The 19,164-nt window shown below is 42.1% G+C and overlaps 1 protein-coding gene and 1 pseudogene across 3 annotated transcripts in view; both read right to left on the bottom strand.

The window, feature by feature from the left end:
* LOC137950094 (abhydrolase domain-containing protein C22H12.03) overlaps positions 1-19,164 on the bottom strand; it is a 46,346-nt gene that overhangs the window by 10,784 nt on the left and 16,398 nt on the right. For all 3 annotated transcript variants that reach the window (XM_068796468.1, XM_068796470.1, XM_068796471.1), the window contains 6 exons: positions 12,377-12,434; positions 12,211-12,263; positions 11,990-12,091; positions 9,232-9,297; positions 7,719-7,837; positions 7,432-7,603 (listed from right to left, as the gene is read on the bottom strand). In XM_068796468.1, the coding sequence (XP_068652569.1) occupies positions 7,432-7,603; positions 7,719-7,837; positions 9,232-9,297; positions 11,990-12,091; positions 12,211-12,263; positions 12,377-12,434 (570 nt within the window). The remainder of the gene's footprint in view (positions 1-7,431; positions 7,604-7,718; positions 7,838-9,231; positions 9,298-11,989; positions 12,092-12,210; positions 12,264-12,376; positions 12,435-19,164) is intronic.
* On the bottom strand, positions 15,735-15,948 carry LOC137950954 (U2 spliceosomal RNA; annotated as a pseudogene).

Genomic DNA, 19,164 nt, shown 5'->3' with positions numbered 1-19,164 from the left:
AACCTCTTCCAGTATTTTGCAATCCAATGGTGTTGAAAGACCTTTGTTGATCAAATAGGCAGCGGTGCTAATAGCCTCAGACCAGAACAGCTTTGGCAATCCCGCATGTAATCTCATGCTCCTAGCACGCTCATTCAAGGTCATGTTCATCCTCTCAACTACACCATTCTGTTGAGGTTTTCTAGGAATGGTCTTCTTCATCTTGATTCCATTATCAGCACAGTACCGCTTGAAATCATCATCAATGTATTCTCCCCCATTGTTTGACTACAAGCACTTCACCTTTAAATTTGTCTCATTCTCAACCATTGTTCTCCATCTATTGAATGTAACAAAGACAACGGATTTCTTTTTTAGGAAATAAATCCAAACCTTTCTGCTTGCATCATCAATAAATGTCACGTAGTCGTTAGAATCACCAAGGGAAGTAACAATTGACGGCCCCCACACATTTGTGTGAACCAACTCCAATTTTGTTGTCTTTTGCTCCTTTCCAGCCTTAGAAAAGCTAACCCTTTTCTGCTTGCCGAAAATACAGCCTTCAAACAAGCTGTTATTTACAGTTTTCAACCCTGAAGCTTCCCTTTCGACTGAATCACTTTCATTCCTTTCTCACTCATGTGACCAAGCCTATAATGCCACAAATCAGAATCAATAACAACATCAACAACTGCAACCATGTCTCTGCAATTGGAAGAGACGTAAAGCAGTTTTAACTCCTCATGCAACAACCATGGCTTCCTTAGTGAATTTCCAGGCAGCACCATTAAAAGTCACATTATGACCTACATCAAGTTGCCCTACTGAGATCAGATTAGGCATAAGTTTTGGTATATGTCTCACCTTGTGAATTTTCCACACTAACCCGTTTGACATCCTCAAACTGACATTACTAATACCGACAATATCCAAAGGTTCTCCATCAACAAGATACACCTTCTCGTGATCTCCAGCAACATAGTTCTCCATGATCTCGCGGTGTGCGGTGGTGTGAAAAGAAGCTCCTGAATCTAACACCCAAAAGTCAATAGGGCTATCAATCGACAAGAGTAAAGCATTTGGTACCTCTTCAATCACTGCATTTGTAGCATCGCTTTTCTTTTCATCCTTCTTCGATGCTCTGCAGTTCTTCTTTATATGACCAAACTTGCCACAATACCAGCATTCCACATTCCTTCCGAATTTGGACTTGCTTCTACCATTCCTTGACTTCCCTCTACCATTGCCCTTGTTGGAATTCCTCTTGAAGTTTTTGCCCCTAGTATCGACACTTAAGGCAGAATTAGATTATGATTCTCCGGAGTCCTTTCTACGAACTTCCTCCGCAATAATGGTATCCCGAACATCATTAAAAATCAACTTCCCGTTGCCTACTGAATTGTTGATCGCAACCCTCATAGGCTTCCAACAATTTGGCAAAGATGCCAAAAGAATTAAAGCACGAACCTCATCATCAAATTTAATTTGAACGGAGGTCAATTGATTGACAATAGTGCTAAACTCATTCAAATGCGATGCCACTGATGTATTTTCTTGCATCTTTAAATTGAAGAGTTTTTTCATGAGATTTACCTTATTATTTGCAGAAGGCTTCTCATACATGTCAGACAGAATCTTCATTATCCCTGTTGTGGTTTTCTCCGACATCACATTGTGAGCAACGTTCTTCGACATTGTTAACCGGACTACTCCCAACACCTGTCTATCGAGGAGATTTCACTCATCATCTTTCATACCTTTTGGTTTCATATCAAGAAGTGGTATGTGCAACATTTTACTGTACAGATAATCTTCGATCTGCATCCTCCAGAACGCAAAATCCATACCATCAAACTCGATAATTCCAAGTGTCGATCCTTCTCCGCCAGCTATTGCTCTCAATCACGAACCAAAACTCTGATACTACTTGTTAGGAATTAAATGCCCTAATTCCAAACTAACGAGAACAATAGTAATAAAAGCAGAAAAAGGAAAAAGAAAGCACGGAAATACACAACAAGATTTATATAGGTTCGCCTCAAGGTGAGACTATGTCCTATATTCCTCCACTACAGTAATCCACTATGAAGAAGAAATAGTTTGCAAGAGAGATCGCACACACTTACAGGTGTTGTTTTTCTCTAAACTCTCTCAGCTGCAATTGATGCTCCTCAGATGATATGATAAAACCCTAATACCGACACATAGCTACCCTAAAAGCTATCCATCACTCCAATGACGTCGGTATCCCATACGAGAAGGATGACACCCGTTGCGTCAACGACATCCACAGAGATCCAGTCGGGCTCCCTCAGAGGGCAAATATCACAAACGAAGCCTAGCGGAAGAGACGCCACCTTAGTCTCTTGAAGCACGCCAATGCTAGATTGAGTAGAGGTGAGGAGGCTACAAATAGACGCATGACGCAGCGACGAGTCAATTCCATGAGAGCACAATCATTGATCATTTTGTTTTTTCTTTGACTTTTCTGAGGGGTGGTTGTCCCTCAGAAGATGCCCTGTGAAGACAGTTCCCATCAATTTTGCTAGCTCCATGATATGCGTCCAGGTTTCCGGGTCGTACTTGTGCTGCTCAGGTTGAAGCGCCTCTAAGAACCTCTAAGATTATTCTCCCAATTCCTGGAAGACGGCAAGGCCCGTCGCAGGATATCGAGGGAGGTGAGCTTGAGTACTAGGCTCCCCCTGAAGTAATTGCTGCGGCTGCCCTCTGTTTCTCCTCTAGTGTGTAGCTATGGTGGGTTTTGGGGGATTTTGGCGGCGGTCTTGAGGAGCATGCACACTAGTCCCAGACTCAGCGTCGGAATGATAGGATATGGGGGCAGGGTGCCAGGGGGGAGTCCATGCTCAAGAGGGTGATTTCTGGGGTGAAAATATTGGGGGTTGCTGGATTTAAAAGAATGGAAGGGTTATCCATAAGACGTGTGGCGTCCTTCAAATGTGGGGATAGAGGGGGGTGGCTTTTTCTAGAGTAAAGACGAGGTGAGTGTCGATAGGTTGTATCTAAGGGCTGGCTCTGGATTGGTCTGGCAGGTTAATTTCTAGGAGAGGTTGAGTGTGGTGAAGGGTTGTATCCTATATGGGGATGGGAGATATGCGAGGAGGAAATGGCGGGCATGGGAACAAGCAAGGCAGGGGATCCAGAGGGGCAGCAGCACGGCTCGTGACAGGACTGCAAGGGGAAGGCCGCACTTCTTGGGGAGAAGTGAAGTCAGCACACGCTGTTCTCAATGCATTGTCAGGCTGTGGGGTAGTATTGCCAACTGGCTTCACGACAATAGGGTGCTCCACGTGTCAGAAGTCAGACAGAGTTCCAATGTCGATTCGGATCAAGAATCGAGCATTATCAACCAATACACATCTGAAATGCACTCCATCGCATTGTCGGAGGGGGTTGATGAGCACCCAGGCCTCATCAAGTCAATGCCAGTGCTCAGTAAGTGGGTCCGAAGCAATGATGGATCCGAACTCCTCCATGATACTGGAGAAGACCAAAGGCTGCCAAAGCTCCACTGGCAAACCAGTTATGGTCACCCATTGCCCGAACTGACTGGATGGCGTCGATGGATGCAATTCAATTATCCCCAGGATTCTTGAAGGGGAATGAGGAGCGAGGGCGCAGGCCATCATTATCTCCGGTTGGGTACGGAAGTGTATGAACCTGGTTTGGGGGGCAAGGAAGGAGATTATGGGGGTGTATGTGAGGTTTAGCTCGGTTTTGGGGGTGGAATGGATGGTTATAAATCGTGCCATGGCAAGCCGCCTGTCACAGAGAAGGTTTGGGGGTATGCGAACGATTTTTTGAGGCTCGATAGGAGGGGAGGAGGGTGCTGGTTCAGAGAAGCTTATTGTAGTTACAATTTCATCCGCATATAGATACATTAATGGTTGGGATTCGACGCAAAGGGAGCACGATATCTACTTCGTTTGGCGTCTCTGTGTTCCTCCAAAGATAAAATTCTTCATGTGGAGCGCTTGCCAAAGTAAGATTCTCACGGCAGATGTGCTTAGAAGAAGGGGCCACCCATCTATCGACCCCCTATGTCCTTTTTGCAACGCTGAGGTTGAATCCACCAGCCATACTCTGCTACAGTGCCAGTTCTCATGGAATGTGTGGACCTCTGTCTTATATCTGCTGATCTGATCTCTTTCAGCAAGTCGATCATTGGCTATCCCCTTCCTAATCTCGATAAAGTGATGATCTCCGCCTGTGCCAGTTTCGTGTCGTGGGGGCTTTGGAATGAACGTAACTGAAGACGTTTCGATGCTAAAAGTGAATCTGAGGTAAGAGTAGCGGAAAGGGTGATAAGTCAAATCCCCACCTAGCTTCTGACTAAGAAGTCCTTTTCCTCTTTCAAGGGTACCTCTATCCGTGATAGCTGGAGCAATCTGGCAAAGATGCACTTTGGGACCAAGGTTCAAGTAATGAAGGAGTGGACTCCCCAGGAAGTTGGTTACCTAAAGTTGAATTTTGATGGCTCTTCTCTCGGTAATCCGGGGATTGCTGGATTTGGGGGAGTGATTTCGGATCCATCTAGAAATCAGTGTTTCTCTTATACTGGCCCATTAGGCATCTCCGATTCAACGTCGGCTGAGCCATATGGCCTCCTTAATGGGCTCCGTGTGTTCAGAGACAACTGCAGTGGTCCCATTCACATTGAAAGGGACTCCAAGGTGATCATTGGATGGTGCGAGCGTGATATTACCTCACTACTTTCTTGTATTTGGTTTCACATTCCGAGATCTGCAAATTCGGCAACAGATGTGCTTGCCAAACAAAGAGCGTCCCTTCAATCTCTTGTTGTTAGGGATCTGCTCCCTCTTCCTTTGTAATTTCTCTCTTGTTTATATAATATATCTTTATAAAAAAATTAAAAAAAGAAGAATAAGAAGAAGCTTACTGCAGTAGGCTTTTTCGGAGGGTATGGCTTGGGGTGTTTTGGGAGAGGAGGGATAAGGGGGGAGAGAGGTCGTGTGTGGGAGAAAAGGTTTTGGTGAGGCTCGGGAAGGAGTGGTAGAAAAGCCAGGGTACTGTCGCCGGAGGTCACTGAAAAACTCGCCGGCACAGGAGAAAAGCTCTGGAGAGCTTCTATCAGTTCGTTCCAGCCGAAACCGGAGTTCGGGCTCTCTAGGATGAAGAGGCGAGCAAGGATTGTGCTCCTCGTCGCTGTGTGATTCAACAGTCACGGCAACTACTGAGAGAGGTCATCGAGAAGAGCAAAATCGTATTTCCAGACCATAGTCCTTGTGTCCTCCTCGATTTATCTTCCATACAGCGAAGGAACTGCTGGGCGAAGGCCGAGATGGCTGTTGTGGAGACGCACGCGAAGGAGAGCTTCGTCCAGCTCGCCAAACTGATCCTCATGACAGTTCCCGAGCTCCGGACGACCTTTTTGATTGTAACATGATTTTTCCCGTAGCAAAATCAAAATAAATGTTGTCTTCTTCTTCGCCGGGAGACAGTCGTCCATTCTGCATCCTTGGGCTTCGTCGACGTCAGCTGATGCTCGCCAAAAGGGTTTCTAATGTCTTCATCGGAGATCTTGTCGTCGCTATTAGAGACGACGACGACTCTGCATCTCGATGATGCTTGAAGTGTCGGTGGCCGACGGCAGGGTTGCCGGCAGGTGGGTTATCGATGGGGTCAGGGCCAGGGACAGGGACAAGTGGGGCCACCCTCTCTCGCTCAGTCATTTCGAATTTTCTCTCGGCGCACGTTAGCGGGTTTCAAAACACACTTAAGTTGATGATACTTCACTTGAACTTGATGATCTCTCAAATTTGAAGTCTTTAATGTATTCATCAAGTTTTATAATGAAATAACTCAAATTAGTGCTTCACATCGTGTCTTGCATACTAATAATGGGCTGAGGTTCATAAACGCTAAGTTTGCTTCTGTTTGTTTTACTAATGGAATTCTTCACTAGTTATCATGTGTGTAAACACCTCAGTAAAATGGAGTTGCCAAAAGGAAGAATCGACACTTACTTGAGGTTGCTTGTACAATGATCCTTCGAATGAAGATTCCTAAATATAAATGGGGCAATGTCTTTCTCACAACTTGTTTCTTGATTAAAAGGATGTCATTCTTTGTACATGGTGGACAAATTCCATTACTGAGTCCTCAAGCCTGAGAGTGAGTTATTCCTCTCTGCCCACGTATATTTGGATCTGTTTGTTATGCCCAGGTTTTTTGTCCTATTGATAAATTGTCTCCCAGGGCCGTTAAGTTTGTTTTTCTTGGGTATTTGTGCCCTCAAAAAGATATAAGTGCTATTGCCCATCTACCAGGAAAACATGTCTCCATCGATGTTACTTTTTTTGAGAATGTTGCATTCTTTTCCCAATTAGTTGTCTAATCCTCTTCCTTTGGGTATTGATGTAATTTCTCCGCTTCTATGGAGGATGTTCCTAGTGTTGTACCAGTTCCTGAAGTTGCTTAGTGTTGTACCAGTTCCTGAAGTTGCTCCAGGATCGCCAAAGCTCTTGTAGGTATACAAGCAACGAACGCCTTCCAAAGTTACCACTACAGTGCTTTCTTCACCCGTGCCAACACCTTCCCCATTTACTACTTCTCTTTGCAAGGGTATTCATGATTGTACCCAAAAAGGTACCAAAAATCCTATTTCCAAGTTTGTATCATTTGATAACCGGTCAAATTCTTTTAAAAATTTTGCTTGTCATCTTGCTTTACTCCTTTAGGTTAGGAAGCGTTAGTGTCCCCTTGTTGGAAACAGGTCATGGATGTTGAGATGGAAGCCTTGACTAAAAAAGGAACATGGACTCCATGTGAGCCACCACCAAAACAAATGCAACAACAGTGGGATGCCAATGGGTGTACATGATAACATAAAGCTGATGGCTCCATTGAGAGGTGGCCAGACTTGTGCCAAAAAGGTATAGGCAAGGCTTATGGGGTGAATGTCTTCAAGACTGTTTCTCCTGTTGCTTGCTTATAATCTATTCGGAATTTGGTATCTATTGCAATTACTTCTCTTTCTATTTTGCTAATTGCTCCTTTTTGTTTCCATTTTTCAGCAACACCCAGAAGCAATGCCCCTCTCCTCTCAGCAACTTGACAAATCGGAAAAAACATAAAGAGAATGGGGTGGACTGTTTTGGGGCCTCCTATATTGAAGAGAATGGAAACAGTGTCATCAAAGATTTCCTCCTCAATTAAGCCCTATCAATCAATTTAATTAATTACTTAATTAACTCTTAATCTTGGCTTATCGAGGCCAAATTACTTCTAGGCAAGTGAAATGGGAGACAGCTGAAAACATTTTTCATCAGCAACATTTCATTCAGCCGGCACACACCTATAACTCGGTCCAAATAGAGACAGCTAACTCCAGACAGGACCACGAGCATTTCAAAAGTATTTCATTTTCACTAATTAATTGAAGAAGTAACTTCTTTGGTAGAGAAAACATACCCAATGGCCAGCATCTTCAAGCACGTGCATTTCAACACCAGCCCCTTCTTCTATAGCCAGCTCTTCTGCAGCATGAATTCTCTGAATATCCTCAAGGGCCCACCGGTGTAAACTTCGTTCCGCTTTTAAGAAATTAACGTGGACACCTCGAGGTACATCCTCCACAACTTTCCTGCAATCATCATTAGGATAAGTCTGTGATGGGAACCTTGGGATAAGCAAAGGCAATGAGATCCTCACCCACTCCCAGCAGGGAAGGGAAGAGAGAGAGAGAGAGAGAGACCGACCATAAATTTGTTTCTTCATAGGACTTGTACATCTCATCAATGCCCTTAAGGTCAAAGACCCATGAAAAATGTGATGACAGTGAACCAGGACCATTCTGACGGAGATTTGTCACCACCCACTGGAATCAGGACAAGCCAGGAGTGTTTCACAAGCCTATGCAAATGGACCACCTCAAAGAAAATAATAGATGCCAATTCTTGATGTTCTAATTTGACAACATGAAATAATAAAGAAAATCATCATGACACCATAAATTTACAAATCCATCTAGGCATAAAAATTGCTTTTACAGGTGAAACACAACAAAAGTATAACACTCCTCTGGCCATTCCCTGCAAGTATGTCATTGAGTGTCAAAATAATTTTATATTTTTCTATGTTATTTCTAACGTGAAAGTGGCAATGTTAGAAAGATCGACCAACTCACCGTCCCAGTGAAGTCACAGGTCTGGTTTAACCCTAGTCAACCAGGTTTGTCCGTTGACTGCTCCAGTAATGACAACATTTTTAAAATCATCAATATTTTAAAATTTTCAGATTGGGGGAAGCTTCTTCCTCCAATTGCATGCGAGGGGAGTGGGAGGGCTTTTGCCGCTTCACCACTATTATGTTTACCTTCACCAATCCTCCCAGTCATCGCAGTTAAAAAAGGGAGTGAAGCAGAGACCCCCTCCCCCTCTTGTAAAAAACAGAGAGGGGCAGGGGGAGGCAGAGCGGACCACCACCTCTCTCCTCCCATTTTCTTTGCATTGTAGATGGTAGGGAGGAGTTTCCATGGTGAGAGTAAGGCAGCAGTCATTCCCATTCCCAGTAGTGTCAAATGCACAGGGGAAGAACCCCATGCAACTAGGATGCCAACTGACCCGGTCAGCTCAGCCAGTTTTCAGAATTTTTAGACCAGATAGAGGAGTTGGGTCTGACTGAACCCGGAACAACCGACCAGTCAAGTTCCAACAACACTGGAAATTGGACATTTAACCCAAATATTTCCTTTATTTTCTACAACCCACTTTTCTCATCCCATAAGAAGGTTCCATATATAGGTATCTTATTCCATGGAAATGTTTCTATATACATAAATTTAGACTAGTACATAAGTCAAAAACTTTATCTTATGTCATGTGCTTCCAAGAAGCCTCATTTCCAGTTTGCACAACAAGAGCAATTCATCAAAATTATACTTATTACTTAAATTTGGTTCTCCAATTAGTCATCAAATTAGCAAATCCATATTAGACAAATTGTCCATTAGTGGGTGGTGGAAATCATACCAAATTCTTTTCACATGTAATTAATTTAAAAAAAAAAAAGCTGACCAGTTTTTTAAAAAAAGAGCTGGTCAACTTCACTTCACGCTCCAACCAAATTCTTTTTCCTCGTCATGTTCTTTCGGTTTTGATCTTTCTACTTCTACAAGTTAAGAGGAACCTAATTGCAGCATTAAGAAGCATTATAGGAGCATAATTGCAGCATTAAGAAGCATTATAGAAGCATATATATCGTATGTCAAACCTGTGCTACATCTTTGGAAATCCCTTCCTGCATAAGAGCATGTACAACTTCCAGCTTTGACAAAACCTGCTCAGTAGAAACAAATGTAAGACTACAGTTTCAGATATGTTCATAAAATCAATCTTTTTTTTATCAATCTTTAGGACCTCCATAGGGAAAGAAGCTATAGAAAAACTGGAATCATAGTAAGAAGCAAGAAATATAGTAACAAAGGCCTAAAGAAACCTAAGGCTAGGGAAATGGACCCTAAAGCAAGATGTTTGCCCAAAGAGACGATATAATTCTGAGTTGGAATATCAGCCCAACTGATGGAGAGGTATGCATAAATACCCTTGATCTTGTCAAAGAACATCAGAAGACATCAAGGGGGCAACCTTGAAGAAGCATTCCTGACATGAGGCATTGGAGAAGGATCCTCAACTAAGCAATTTGCAGGGTCGCAGCTAATCACTGACAGAGGATGATGCACACTCTCCCTCTGCAGCAAGGAATAAATATGTCAAAATTATCTTACCAATGTGTTATGTACTTCTAGAGGATCATGTTGAATTAGACCAATTCCATTCCATATAACGCACCAAAAGTAGGGAGGTCATTTCTGAACTAATAAGTCCAGAAGCTTCCAAGCCCATAATTAATCGAGGAACGAGGTTCTAATTACAATGAATAGATGACACGATGTCAGCAATACAATCAATGATAAGCCAGTGGCGCCAAGGGGGGGAGCTATCTTTTGAGCACCAGCTGATGACAGTTTTAGAATCTCCTTTAATAAACAGTTTGTCATGGAGACGCTCTTTGAAGATTTGAAGGTCGAATAGAAGAGCACTCACTTCAGCAGTATTTGAATCAGCAATGCCCACCGGCCCTACATAAGATAGAATAGGGTCTCCACTACTGTCTTTGAAAACACCACCAGCTCCAGCCAGCCCAGAACGACCTAAAGCACTGCTATCAAAATTGAGTTTGATGCAGTCGCAAGGGGGAGGATCCCAGATGTCCTAATCGGGGTTTTGCACAGGCCCGCCATATGCACTATCAAGCCCCAATTTTCCTGAAGGGAAACATCCGATAGAGAAGCAAACTCCCTCCTGGTATGTAACCAACTCGAGATAAGGCCCACTGCATAAGAAGTCGTGTTTTCCGGGGTGCTAGCCTAGGAGTTGAATCTCTGATTATTGCGCTCGAGCCATAGGCACCATGGGACATGCACAAGGCATGCCAAGATAATTAGCTTGCCCAACCTAGGAAGGCGGATCCTCTTAACCATTTCGTAGGTTCCAAAGAGGTCCTAATGTAGCCCCATTTGGAGTCCAATCATCTGGAAGATCTTCATCCAGACTTGCCAAGAGAAATCACAATGTAATAGAACATGTTGTATTGTCTCATCGCTCGTACCACAAAGGGGACAAGTTCAATCGGGGGTTGAGTAGCTTCTGCTATGGAGGTTGTCGAAGGTGAGGATTTGTTCCCTTATGGTCGTCCACACGAAAAAATTGATTTTACTAGGTACTGAGAGCTTCCAAGCCAAGTTTGCTTTGTGCACTTGCATGCTATAATCTTGCTTTTTGATATGAGAATAGGCGGATGAAACTGTAAATAGGCCATTAATACTGGGCTTCCATGTCAGTTTATCAACTGCATGCTCACGAATAGTAATGTTGTTGAATGTGCTTCCAAACTTGAGAGACTATAGCAGGAAAGGTAACAAAGGGGATAGTATCATCACTAGACATATTATACTTCAAACATATAATGCTTCTCCAAACACTTTTTTCTCGCTAATCAACCTCCCAAGCCATTTAATAAGACTACCCTCTTTTTGAATTGAAAGAAGAATGCCCTATTGAGAGATAGAAGACTTCTACTTCCAATCTGGCATCCTTTTCGAGAGGCTCACCTCCTAATAATTCACGAGATGCTATTTGAACATGTTGGTTACTCCCTTCCAAAGAAAATCCGTCTCCATTGCCACCATTCTATTTGCTTTTTACTTTTTGATCAAGGTATTTAGTATTGGTCTTTTAAGAGCTAACATTCTCAACTAACTTGTCTTTGTTTGCATTACTCAATATAAATATGGCACCACCCTTGCATAATTTTAGCAAACCAATGATGAATAGATTTTGCTTTGTAGTTCTATCCTTGACTTTGTGAGACACTACCCCTTTTTGTCATCTATTATCAGTAGATGGCACTGATCATGAAAGATGTGATCCTCTAAAACACAAGCACACAAACAAATATATCAAAGAAACATAGAGGATGCATAATCAAGGATAGAGGAGCATATTAACCTGACAAGAAACTACAGAGCATATCCAAGAGTAATTGATTTCACAGAACCATAAAAAATTCTTTAAAAAATCTCATTTCCCACTTTAAATTTACCTGATCTAAGTCATTCATCCAAAAACTATATACACAAATAGCTAAGCTACATCATTCTTGCATTATTGATACTTTTCATTAGCACACAATAGTCACAGGAATTTGGAATAGTTTGAGACAACCATTCACAAGTAAGTTTGTCTTTTTGTAGATTTATTTATATGATACTTTTTATAGCTGGATTTAGTAATTGGATGAATAAAATCATAAATATATGACAATTGTGTCTCATATAAGAAGGACATGGGAATTGCTTGAAAACAAAGTCTTCATAGACCTTGGATTTATACCAAATTATCTGATAATTATAGTCTTTGATCCATTTTAAAACCTCATGTTATTTCGCTTTTCTAACATCGAATTGTACCTGCTTAGGCATCTTACTAAGGAAAGAGATCAGATCTGCAGGATGATCCTCCCCATCACCGCCAGGTCGAACTTTTCCAGGAGTAGAATCTAAAACCCAAACCTTTACAAGAGGAAGACAACCACAAAAGAATCAACCATTATACATCTAAAGCATAAATTATTTAATCAGAATACCACTTGGAATACAGCAGCAGAATTTCTAAAAGAATGGAATCTTACTCTAACAGGACGTGCAAGAGGTTTTGCAGCCTGCTCCACCATGCTTAAGGCCACTGAATAGAATAAAAATTGAAGCATAGTTTAATTAATCCAAACAAAACTGCACACCATTTTAATATAGAAACTCCAATGAATTGTAAAACTATTCTACCATTAGAATTGTTACCTTTGCCTCCAAAGCTGTGACCAACTAAAACTCGAGGAGTTACTCTGAGCTTTGCCACCTAAGCCATGTATTTAACACAAATAAATGCCTAAGTGGAAACATAAATACACAAGCAAATCAATTTCTTTTTTTTTAAATGATGCAGCATCGCACAATAGTAAGTTACATGTAGCAAACCCAAAATGCAAACAAGAAAGTTCATAAATAATGAAGCATCATCCAAAAATGCAAACATAGGAAGTTCAATGCATTAGGGTTTGAATTTTTTATCTGAATTTGAAGGAGATATAGTCAACTGGATGACCTAATTGGATGATCAATCTAAAAGATATAGCCATGACAATTGTGTCTTAGGTTTTACTCTATAGGTAGCAATAGTAGGATGTCATCAGGTCTATAATGTAAAATAAAAACTGGATGGGATGGTTGAAGAGCACAAAGCTCAATTAATACCAAGGGCTACACCCCAAACGAATGGTGTGGACTTCCTTGACACTTTTTCTCCAATTGCTAGACTTAGTTCAAAACACATTTTAATCTGCCTTCAGTTAATAAGGTGGCCCACTTTTTCAGTATGTGAAGAATAAATTCATATATGATCTTGCAAAGGAGGTATATTTATTTATTTATTTTTATGAATGGTGATTTTATTAAGAGAACCAAAAAAAGGAGGAGCTATCCTCTAACAACAAGAGATTGTAAGGAAGCTCCCTACTTGGCTAAAACATTGGCCACAGAATTTGTTGATCTCAGGATGTGAAACAAAAACATTCAAACAAGCTGACAATTTTCATAATTTCAAAAAAAGTGTCTCAATGACGCCATGGACGTGCTAAGGAATGCTCACACCAGCCGATCACCATCTTAGAATCTCCCTCGATGAGAATGGGTCCAGAGCAGTGATCACGGAAAACGCGGAGCCCATTAAGAAGGTCGTGGAGCTTGGCCGTCATGGAATCCGCAATACCGAGAGGGCCGGCGAAGGAGATGATCTGGTTCCCAAGAGAGTCACAAACTACTCCACCAAAACCAACAAAATTGGGGTTGTCGAAAGAGGAACAGTAAAAGTTTAATTTAAGGACATCGGTAGGTAGCGGGGTCCACTGAGAAATAACTGGGGGCTTCAAAGACGTATGAAGTTGGGCAAGACAACTCCAATTGTCTCTGATGGAAGATCCCAAGAAGCAGGAGAAGGTTTTTTGAGAGTGGAGCCATGTTGCGATATTTTCTGAGATAGTTTCAACGACTCTTTTTTCAACGACTCTTTCTTGAGGATTGAACTTGGCACTGAATCTCCTTTGATTGCGCTCTAACCAGAGACCCCAAGGAATGAAAGCCAAGCAAGCCGAGATCATCATTCTTCCAAGACCGGGGATGGCAGTCCCTACAAGCATCCGATAGGCTGCGGAAAGATCCATAGGAAAGCAGAACCGGAATCCAATTCGACTGATAATCGACGTCCAAATCTCCCACGAGAAAGGGCAAAGGAGGAGCAGGTGGCTAATAGTTTCCTCAGCGACATGGCAGAAAGGGCAAATGGGGTCCACCCCAAGCTGGCCATGCTTTCTGAGATTGTCAGCAAAGAGGATTTTGTTGAGGCAGGCATTCCACATGAAGAATTTTACTTTTGGGGGGGGCGCTGAGATGCTAAGTGAACTCCACTGCATGTTTGGAGTGGTGAGCGAGCCAACCTCGAATAACAAGATAGGTGGAGGAAACTGAAAAAGAGCCACTCTTATCAGGCCATCAAATTAATTTGTTAAATCTGCTAGCCTGAATCTTGCTTGGCTGTATGGCTTCCAAAAGGTGACTGGCTTCCAAAGCTTCAAGATTCGATAGACACCGACGAGGGTGAATGTTCCATCCCCCATTACTGGCGACTTCAGCAATTGTACTCCTCCTATGTCTTGAAATTCTGAAGAGATTAAGAGGCATATCACCCGACCACCAGTCTTCCTAGAATCTAATATATTGGCCATTTCCCACATAAAATCAGATAGCCGAGGAGAAAATTGGGATAAGGAGATTGAGAGATCTCCATATAGGAGCTAAGAGCCTTCTGTTTCCCCCCTCGGTCCACCAATTCGAATAAATGTCGAGCTTTGCTTGCACCATATCTTTCCAGAGGTTTGGAGCAGATAAGTTGAATCTCCAAATCCATTTTAGGAGTAGGGCACGATTCATGTCTCTGGTAAGTCAGATCCCATCTTGCAAAGGAGGTATATACCAAACAATCTCCAAAATATGTTGCTCAGGGGAGGACGGGGAATGCGTGTCTATTAAAAAAACCCATGTAAAGACTCAAACAGCCCGTGAGCTAGTTTAAAAACTTAGCAAAGTAGTGATATCCTTTGATTTTCTGGTGAGCAATGCTTGTCTATGTCAAAAGTGGGATAATGGATCAAGCTTGACCCCTAATCACTCCAACCTCTTGTAACAGCATTCTCTCTCACTTGCAACTTCTCCTCCTTTATATCTTTATTTTCTCCTTAACTCAGATTTGTACAAAAGAAACTTAATCAAGCAAAAAGTAACCAACCACGATATAAAGTATTTCAAATCTGTTTGCCTTGAAGCATTATTCATCTCAAATAAGTTCTTATTAAGTTGAGAAAATACCTAAGACCGCAATTCCTTCCATGTATCCTAAGTGTCTTTATTAAAACGTAAAAAATCATGACAACTTACACTACTAACAAAGCTTCATTCTTTTCTTTGGTGCATCTTTGAAACTTAATGATACTCTGATATTCTCATTTGAAACAAGGGCATTCATTCTTCTCTCTCTACCTGTCTCTATTCTCGTCTCCTTCCGTGTAGGTTTCTGTTAAGTTGGGTCCAAGGCCCTATCGCAAAATGACTAGCCAACTTAGGCAACCTCTTTCCCAACTAATAAACTCAAGATCTTTGTACTCACTAATCCATGTGGGACTATTCCTGAACACTCCCCCTCACGTGTAGACCATCTTTTGTGGTCAACAAGTGGATAATTTTAGGAGTAGGCAGTTTTAGGTGTAGGCCCTCTTTTGTGGCTCTACAAGTGGATAGTTTAGGTGTATGCCCTCTTTTATGACTCTACAAGTAGATAGTTTTTAGGTGCAGGCCCACATATGAGTTACCTACTCTGATACCATGTTAAGTTGGGTCCAAGGCCCTATCCCAAAATGACTAGCCAACTTAGGAAACATCTTTCCCAACTAATAAACTCAAGATCTTTGTACTCACTAATCCATGTGGGACTATTCCTTAACAGTTTCTCTAGGATACTAACATTCAAATGAGACTCTGGGAGACTCACATACAAATATGAGACTCTAGGATACTAACACCTATTTATCATTGGTTTTTTGGATAGGGGTAGGCATGCGCCAGGTCCATGCAGTAGTGCAACACATGGGTGACACTCAAGGGCCCCCAGCAGCAAGTTACCAGTGGTGACCACCCCCCCACCCCCAAACCAACCAACAAGAAATTAACTAAATATCATGTGGTCCAATGGACCATGAATCAAATATTAAACTGATAAGAACAGATAATACACTTGATATTAGCCAAAAGACCAAGAAAGTTGTAATACTACACTTTATCTTAGCCAAAAGGCCGAGAAAGGTATAAAACCTATCTATCATAACAGAACAAAGAATATAGAAGTCCATTTCTATTGTTTTTGTCAGAAGATTCAGTAAAAAGATATCATATTTTTTTTAGAGATCGAACAGAGGAAACCTTCACAAAACCTCTCAGTGACAGCAAAATCCAGAAAGTTTACTTCAACCAAAGAAAGATTCATATCCATTCCCACTTGAGGGGAGCACAAAGTACTTTTCTGTATTTCCATTACACATTGGAGACTCAGGAAAAACATTTTTTAAGTGGTACTGCTCAATCACTATTCACATTTGTAAACTGCAAACTTTCCTTGAGCAAGTCTTGTGTAACCAATTACAGAAAATATACAAGTAGCAGAACACCATTTCTATGTACCCTTTCTGGACAAAACTCCTACAACCATAATGGTGCAATAAACTTTAATATGACAAGAGTTTCCTACAACAAGATGTAAAGATTACTACAGTCTCTTGCAAAGTAGTTCTTAGTAGAGTTTGCAGCAGAGAACCTATGACTCTGAATGAGAAAAGGAAGTTGAGATTCTAGCAATAGAGCTCCAGTTTTTCCCTAGGAAAACCCTTGAAAGTATCCGTAGGATTAGTCCAGCAGAGGTTGTCATGAATGGATTTCTTGATGACATCCCTCACAAGTAAGTATAGTATCATGCTCTTGGAAGGTCCTTGCCATTGCAATATATTCAAATTTTGAATAACTTGTATTATTTTTCAGATTTTATTGAAATAAAGATCTGAAAATTACACCAAAAAAAAAAATGAATCACCTCTTCTCGTAGAAGATCCATTGCTGTTAAGGATTTTTACAATTATATATCGTAATTGTGTACAGAAGCACAACATGCCCCTTCATAAAACATTAGTTACAAAAGTACACCTATTGTACACCAACTGACACAATGTGACCCCTCAGCTTTTCTTTATCTCCTATCGGTTCTACTTCATAACAATTAAGATGTATTGCTGGAGAAATTTTCTTAGATGCTTCTGAGAATTGATCTTTTCCAACTTTGTATGTCAGTTTCAACAAGGATTGGTGCTTTTCACTTGAGCTTGCTGTCTCAAATACTTGGGCCGACCCATTTTGGTTCTATTCTGACTAGATGGATTGATTCGTATTTTTTCTGACTGGAAACAATAATGTTGTCAAATTGTGCTCATTCATCTTTCGAGTGATGCATGGGGGTCGTGAGGGAAAAGACCTTCTCAGGTTTCCTTTAACCTCCGGAGTCAACATTGCAAAGCCCTCGGCTGCGGAGAAACCCCCACCAACACTCGAAAGGGAAGTGCCACTCTCAATGTCTCCCCCTAACCCCATCCAGTCCAGATCCTCCGTTGGTGAGGTGACTCCTGCCACGGTTCTACTTCAGAGGCACGACGACAACTTTTCTCTGGTGAAGGATGACAATGGGCCTTGGACGAAGGCAAGAAGCAGAAATTCGGAGAAAAAAGGAAAATATGAAGTTTTTGGAATCATCATGGATCAGCGGTGATTCAGAGATATCACTGGAACTAAAGCTAGGCCAAATCGAAAAGGTATTTCGTCTAACCCTCAGAAATGGGACAAAAAGATCCTTCATCTCAGTTCCAATGGCTGCAGCTTCGGATTTCGTCCGATGTCTCGAGAGGGTGAAACGGCAAAAGCTCCAAGACTCCGGGAAATATGGGTCGGAGATAACTCTTTCTCCCTCTCTGTTTTCCGGAAGAAGGGGATACGGGAGATAAAAATCATTGAGGGGAATGCTTGTAATGGCGTGCATTTATCTCCCTGAAATTTTCAGAGGCTCCTTCTATTGGAGAAAGTTGCGGGAAATCATCTCAGACCTCGCTAGAGATCAAGGCACGCATATAACACCTGAGAAAAACCGATCTTCTCCGGCCTCCCATTCTGACCCCCCAAGAAACGACATCATTCACTCCCCCCCTCCCAAACTCCAGTTAGGGAATGGAAGCCCATCCATCGACAAATCGTTTTCCTCCACCCCACCCTACCACCCAAAATCCCACCATCCACATACCCTCGGACGCTTTCTTATCAGGAGGAAAGGCTTTGAAATCAGCATTTATCGCGGAGACGAAGTCAAAAAACTTGAATGCAGCAAATCTTGCCTCATGGATCCAAGATAAAATCCAGTCTGATTATTTGCCAAAAATCGCATGGATGGCTCCCCGGAAATGATTAATATTTCTCAAATCGGAGGAGGTTGAAGTTGCTCTCGAAGCTAGAAGATGGGCGCAAGAACAAGAGGTTTTTGTGTCGAGGTGGGAGGAGACCATGCTGAGTTGCCCTCTCGAGCAGTGAGTCTCGATCAGGGGACTACCAATAGAGCTCTGGTTGGAATAGGTGTTGAATCACATTTTCAACTCCTTGGAACTCCAATCCAGTGGGTGGCACAATACCACGGAAAAGTCTCGTCTTGACGTAGCAATGGCGTTCGTAGTCCCGATTTCGAAATGAATTGATCCTCTCTTCCTGAAGATCATCACAGGGAAGGATTTTGTTTGGATTGAGGCTTCCTTCGGGAAACTTAGTATTCTAAGTCCGCTGGAGAACTGCCGACGCCAAAAGGGATGCTCCTTTTCTGAGTTCGAGGACTAGTCTCCATACCGCGTCAACACACAGTCAACTCAGCATTGTGACTCAAACTCGGACGAGTCAACTTCATTACTGAATTCTGACTCGGAATCTGCTTCAAATTCAAATTCGAATTCACAGGCAAGTTTTTCAAGGTACGCCCCTTTTGTCCCGGACCCAACTACCAAGACTGTCCCCTAGGTAGTTTCAAATTCAAATTTAAACACCAATTTTTAGAGGGATAAAGCAAGAGCCATGTCAGAACTCCCATCCACCCCTCCTTTCCCGAACTCCAATATTGAAGATACACATTTATCCACAATCTTCTTTCAAATCTCATCAGAAAACTATCCTTTTCATGTACCCCACCGTCAGAATCCCTCTCCCATCGTACCTTCCCGAACTCCAATGTGGCTTCATCCTCCACTTCCTTTCCCCCTTTTTCAAATTTTCCAATCAGCCTGTCATAAATCTTCTGTCAAACCCTCTTTTCCAGAAAAGTACCTCCGGAAACAGTTGTATCCCTACCCCTAGTCCCTCTTCCCAAGATACACTAGCGTGGAGCCCAAAAAGTCACTCTCATCACGAGA

The sequence above is a fragment of the Aristolochia californica genome, unplaced genomic scaffold (assembly GCF_029961685.1).
Source record: "Aristolochia californica isolate CCGP_79_NKW_82.1479 unplaced genomic scaffold, dmAriCali1.0.hap1 SCAF_14, whole genome shotgun sequence".
In the NCBI taxonomy this organism is placed as follows: Eukaryota; Viridiplantae; Streptophyta; class Magnoliopsida; order Piperales; family Aristolochiaceae; genus Aristolochia; species Aristolochia californica.
The sequence above is the reverse complement of the archived record's forward strand: the minus strand, read 5'-3'. Positions and strand labels throughout refer to the sequence as shown.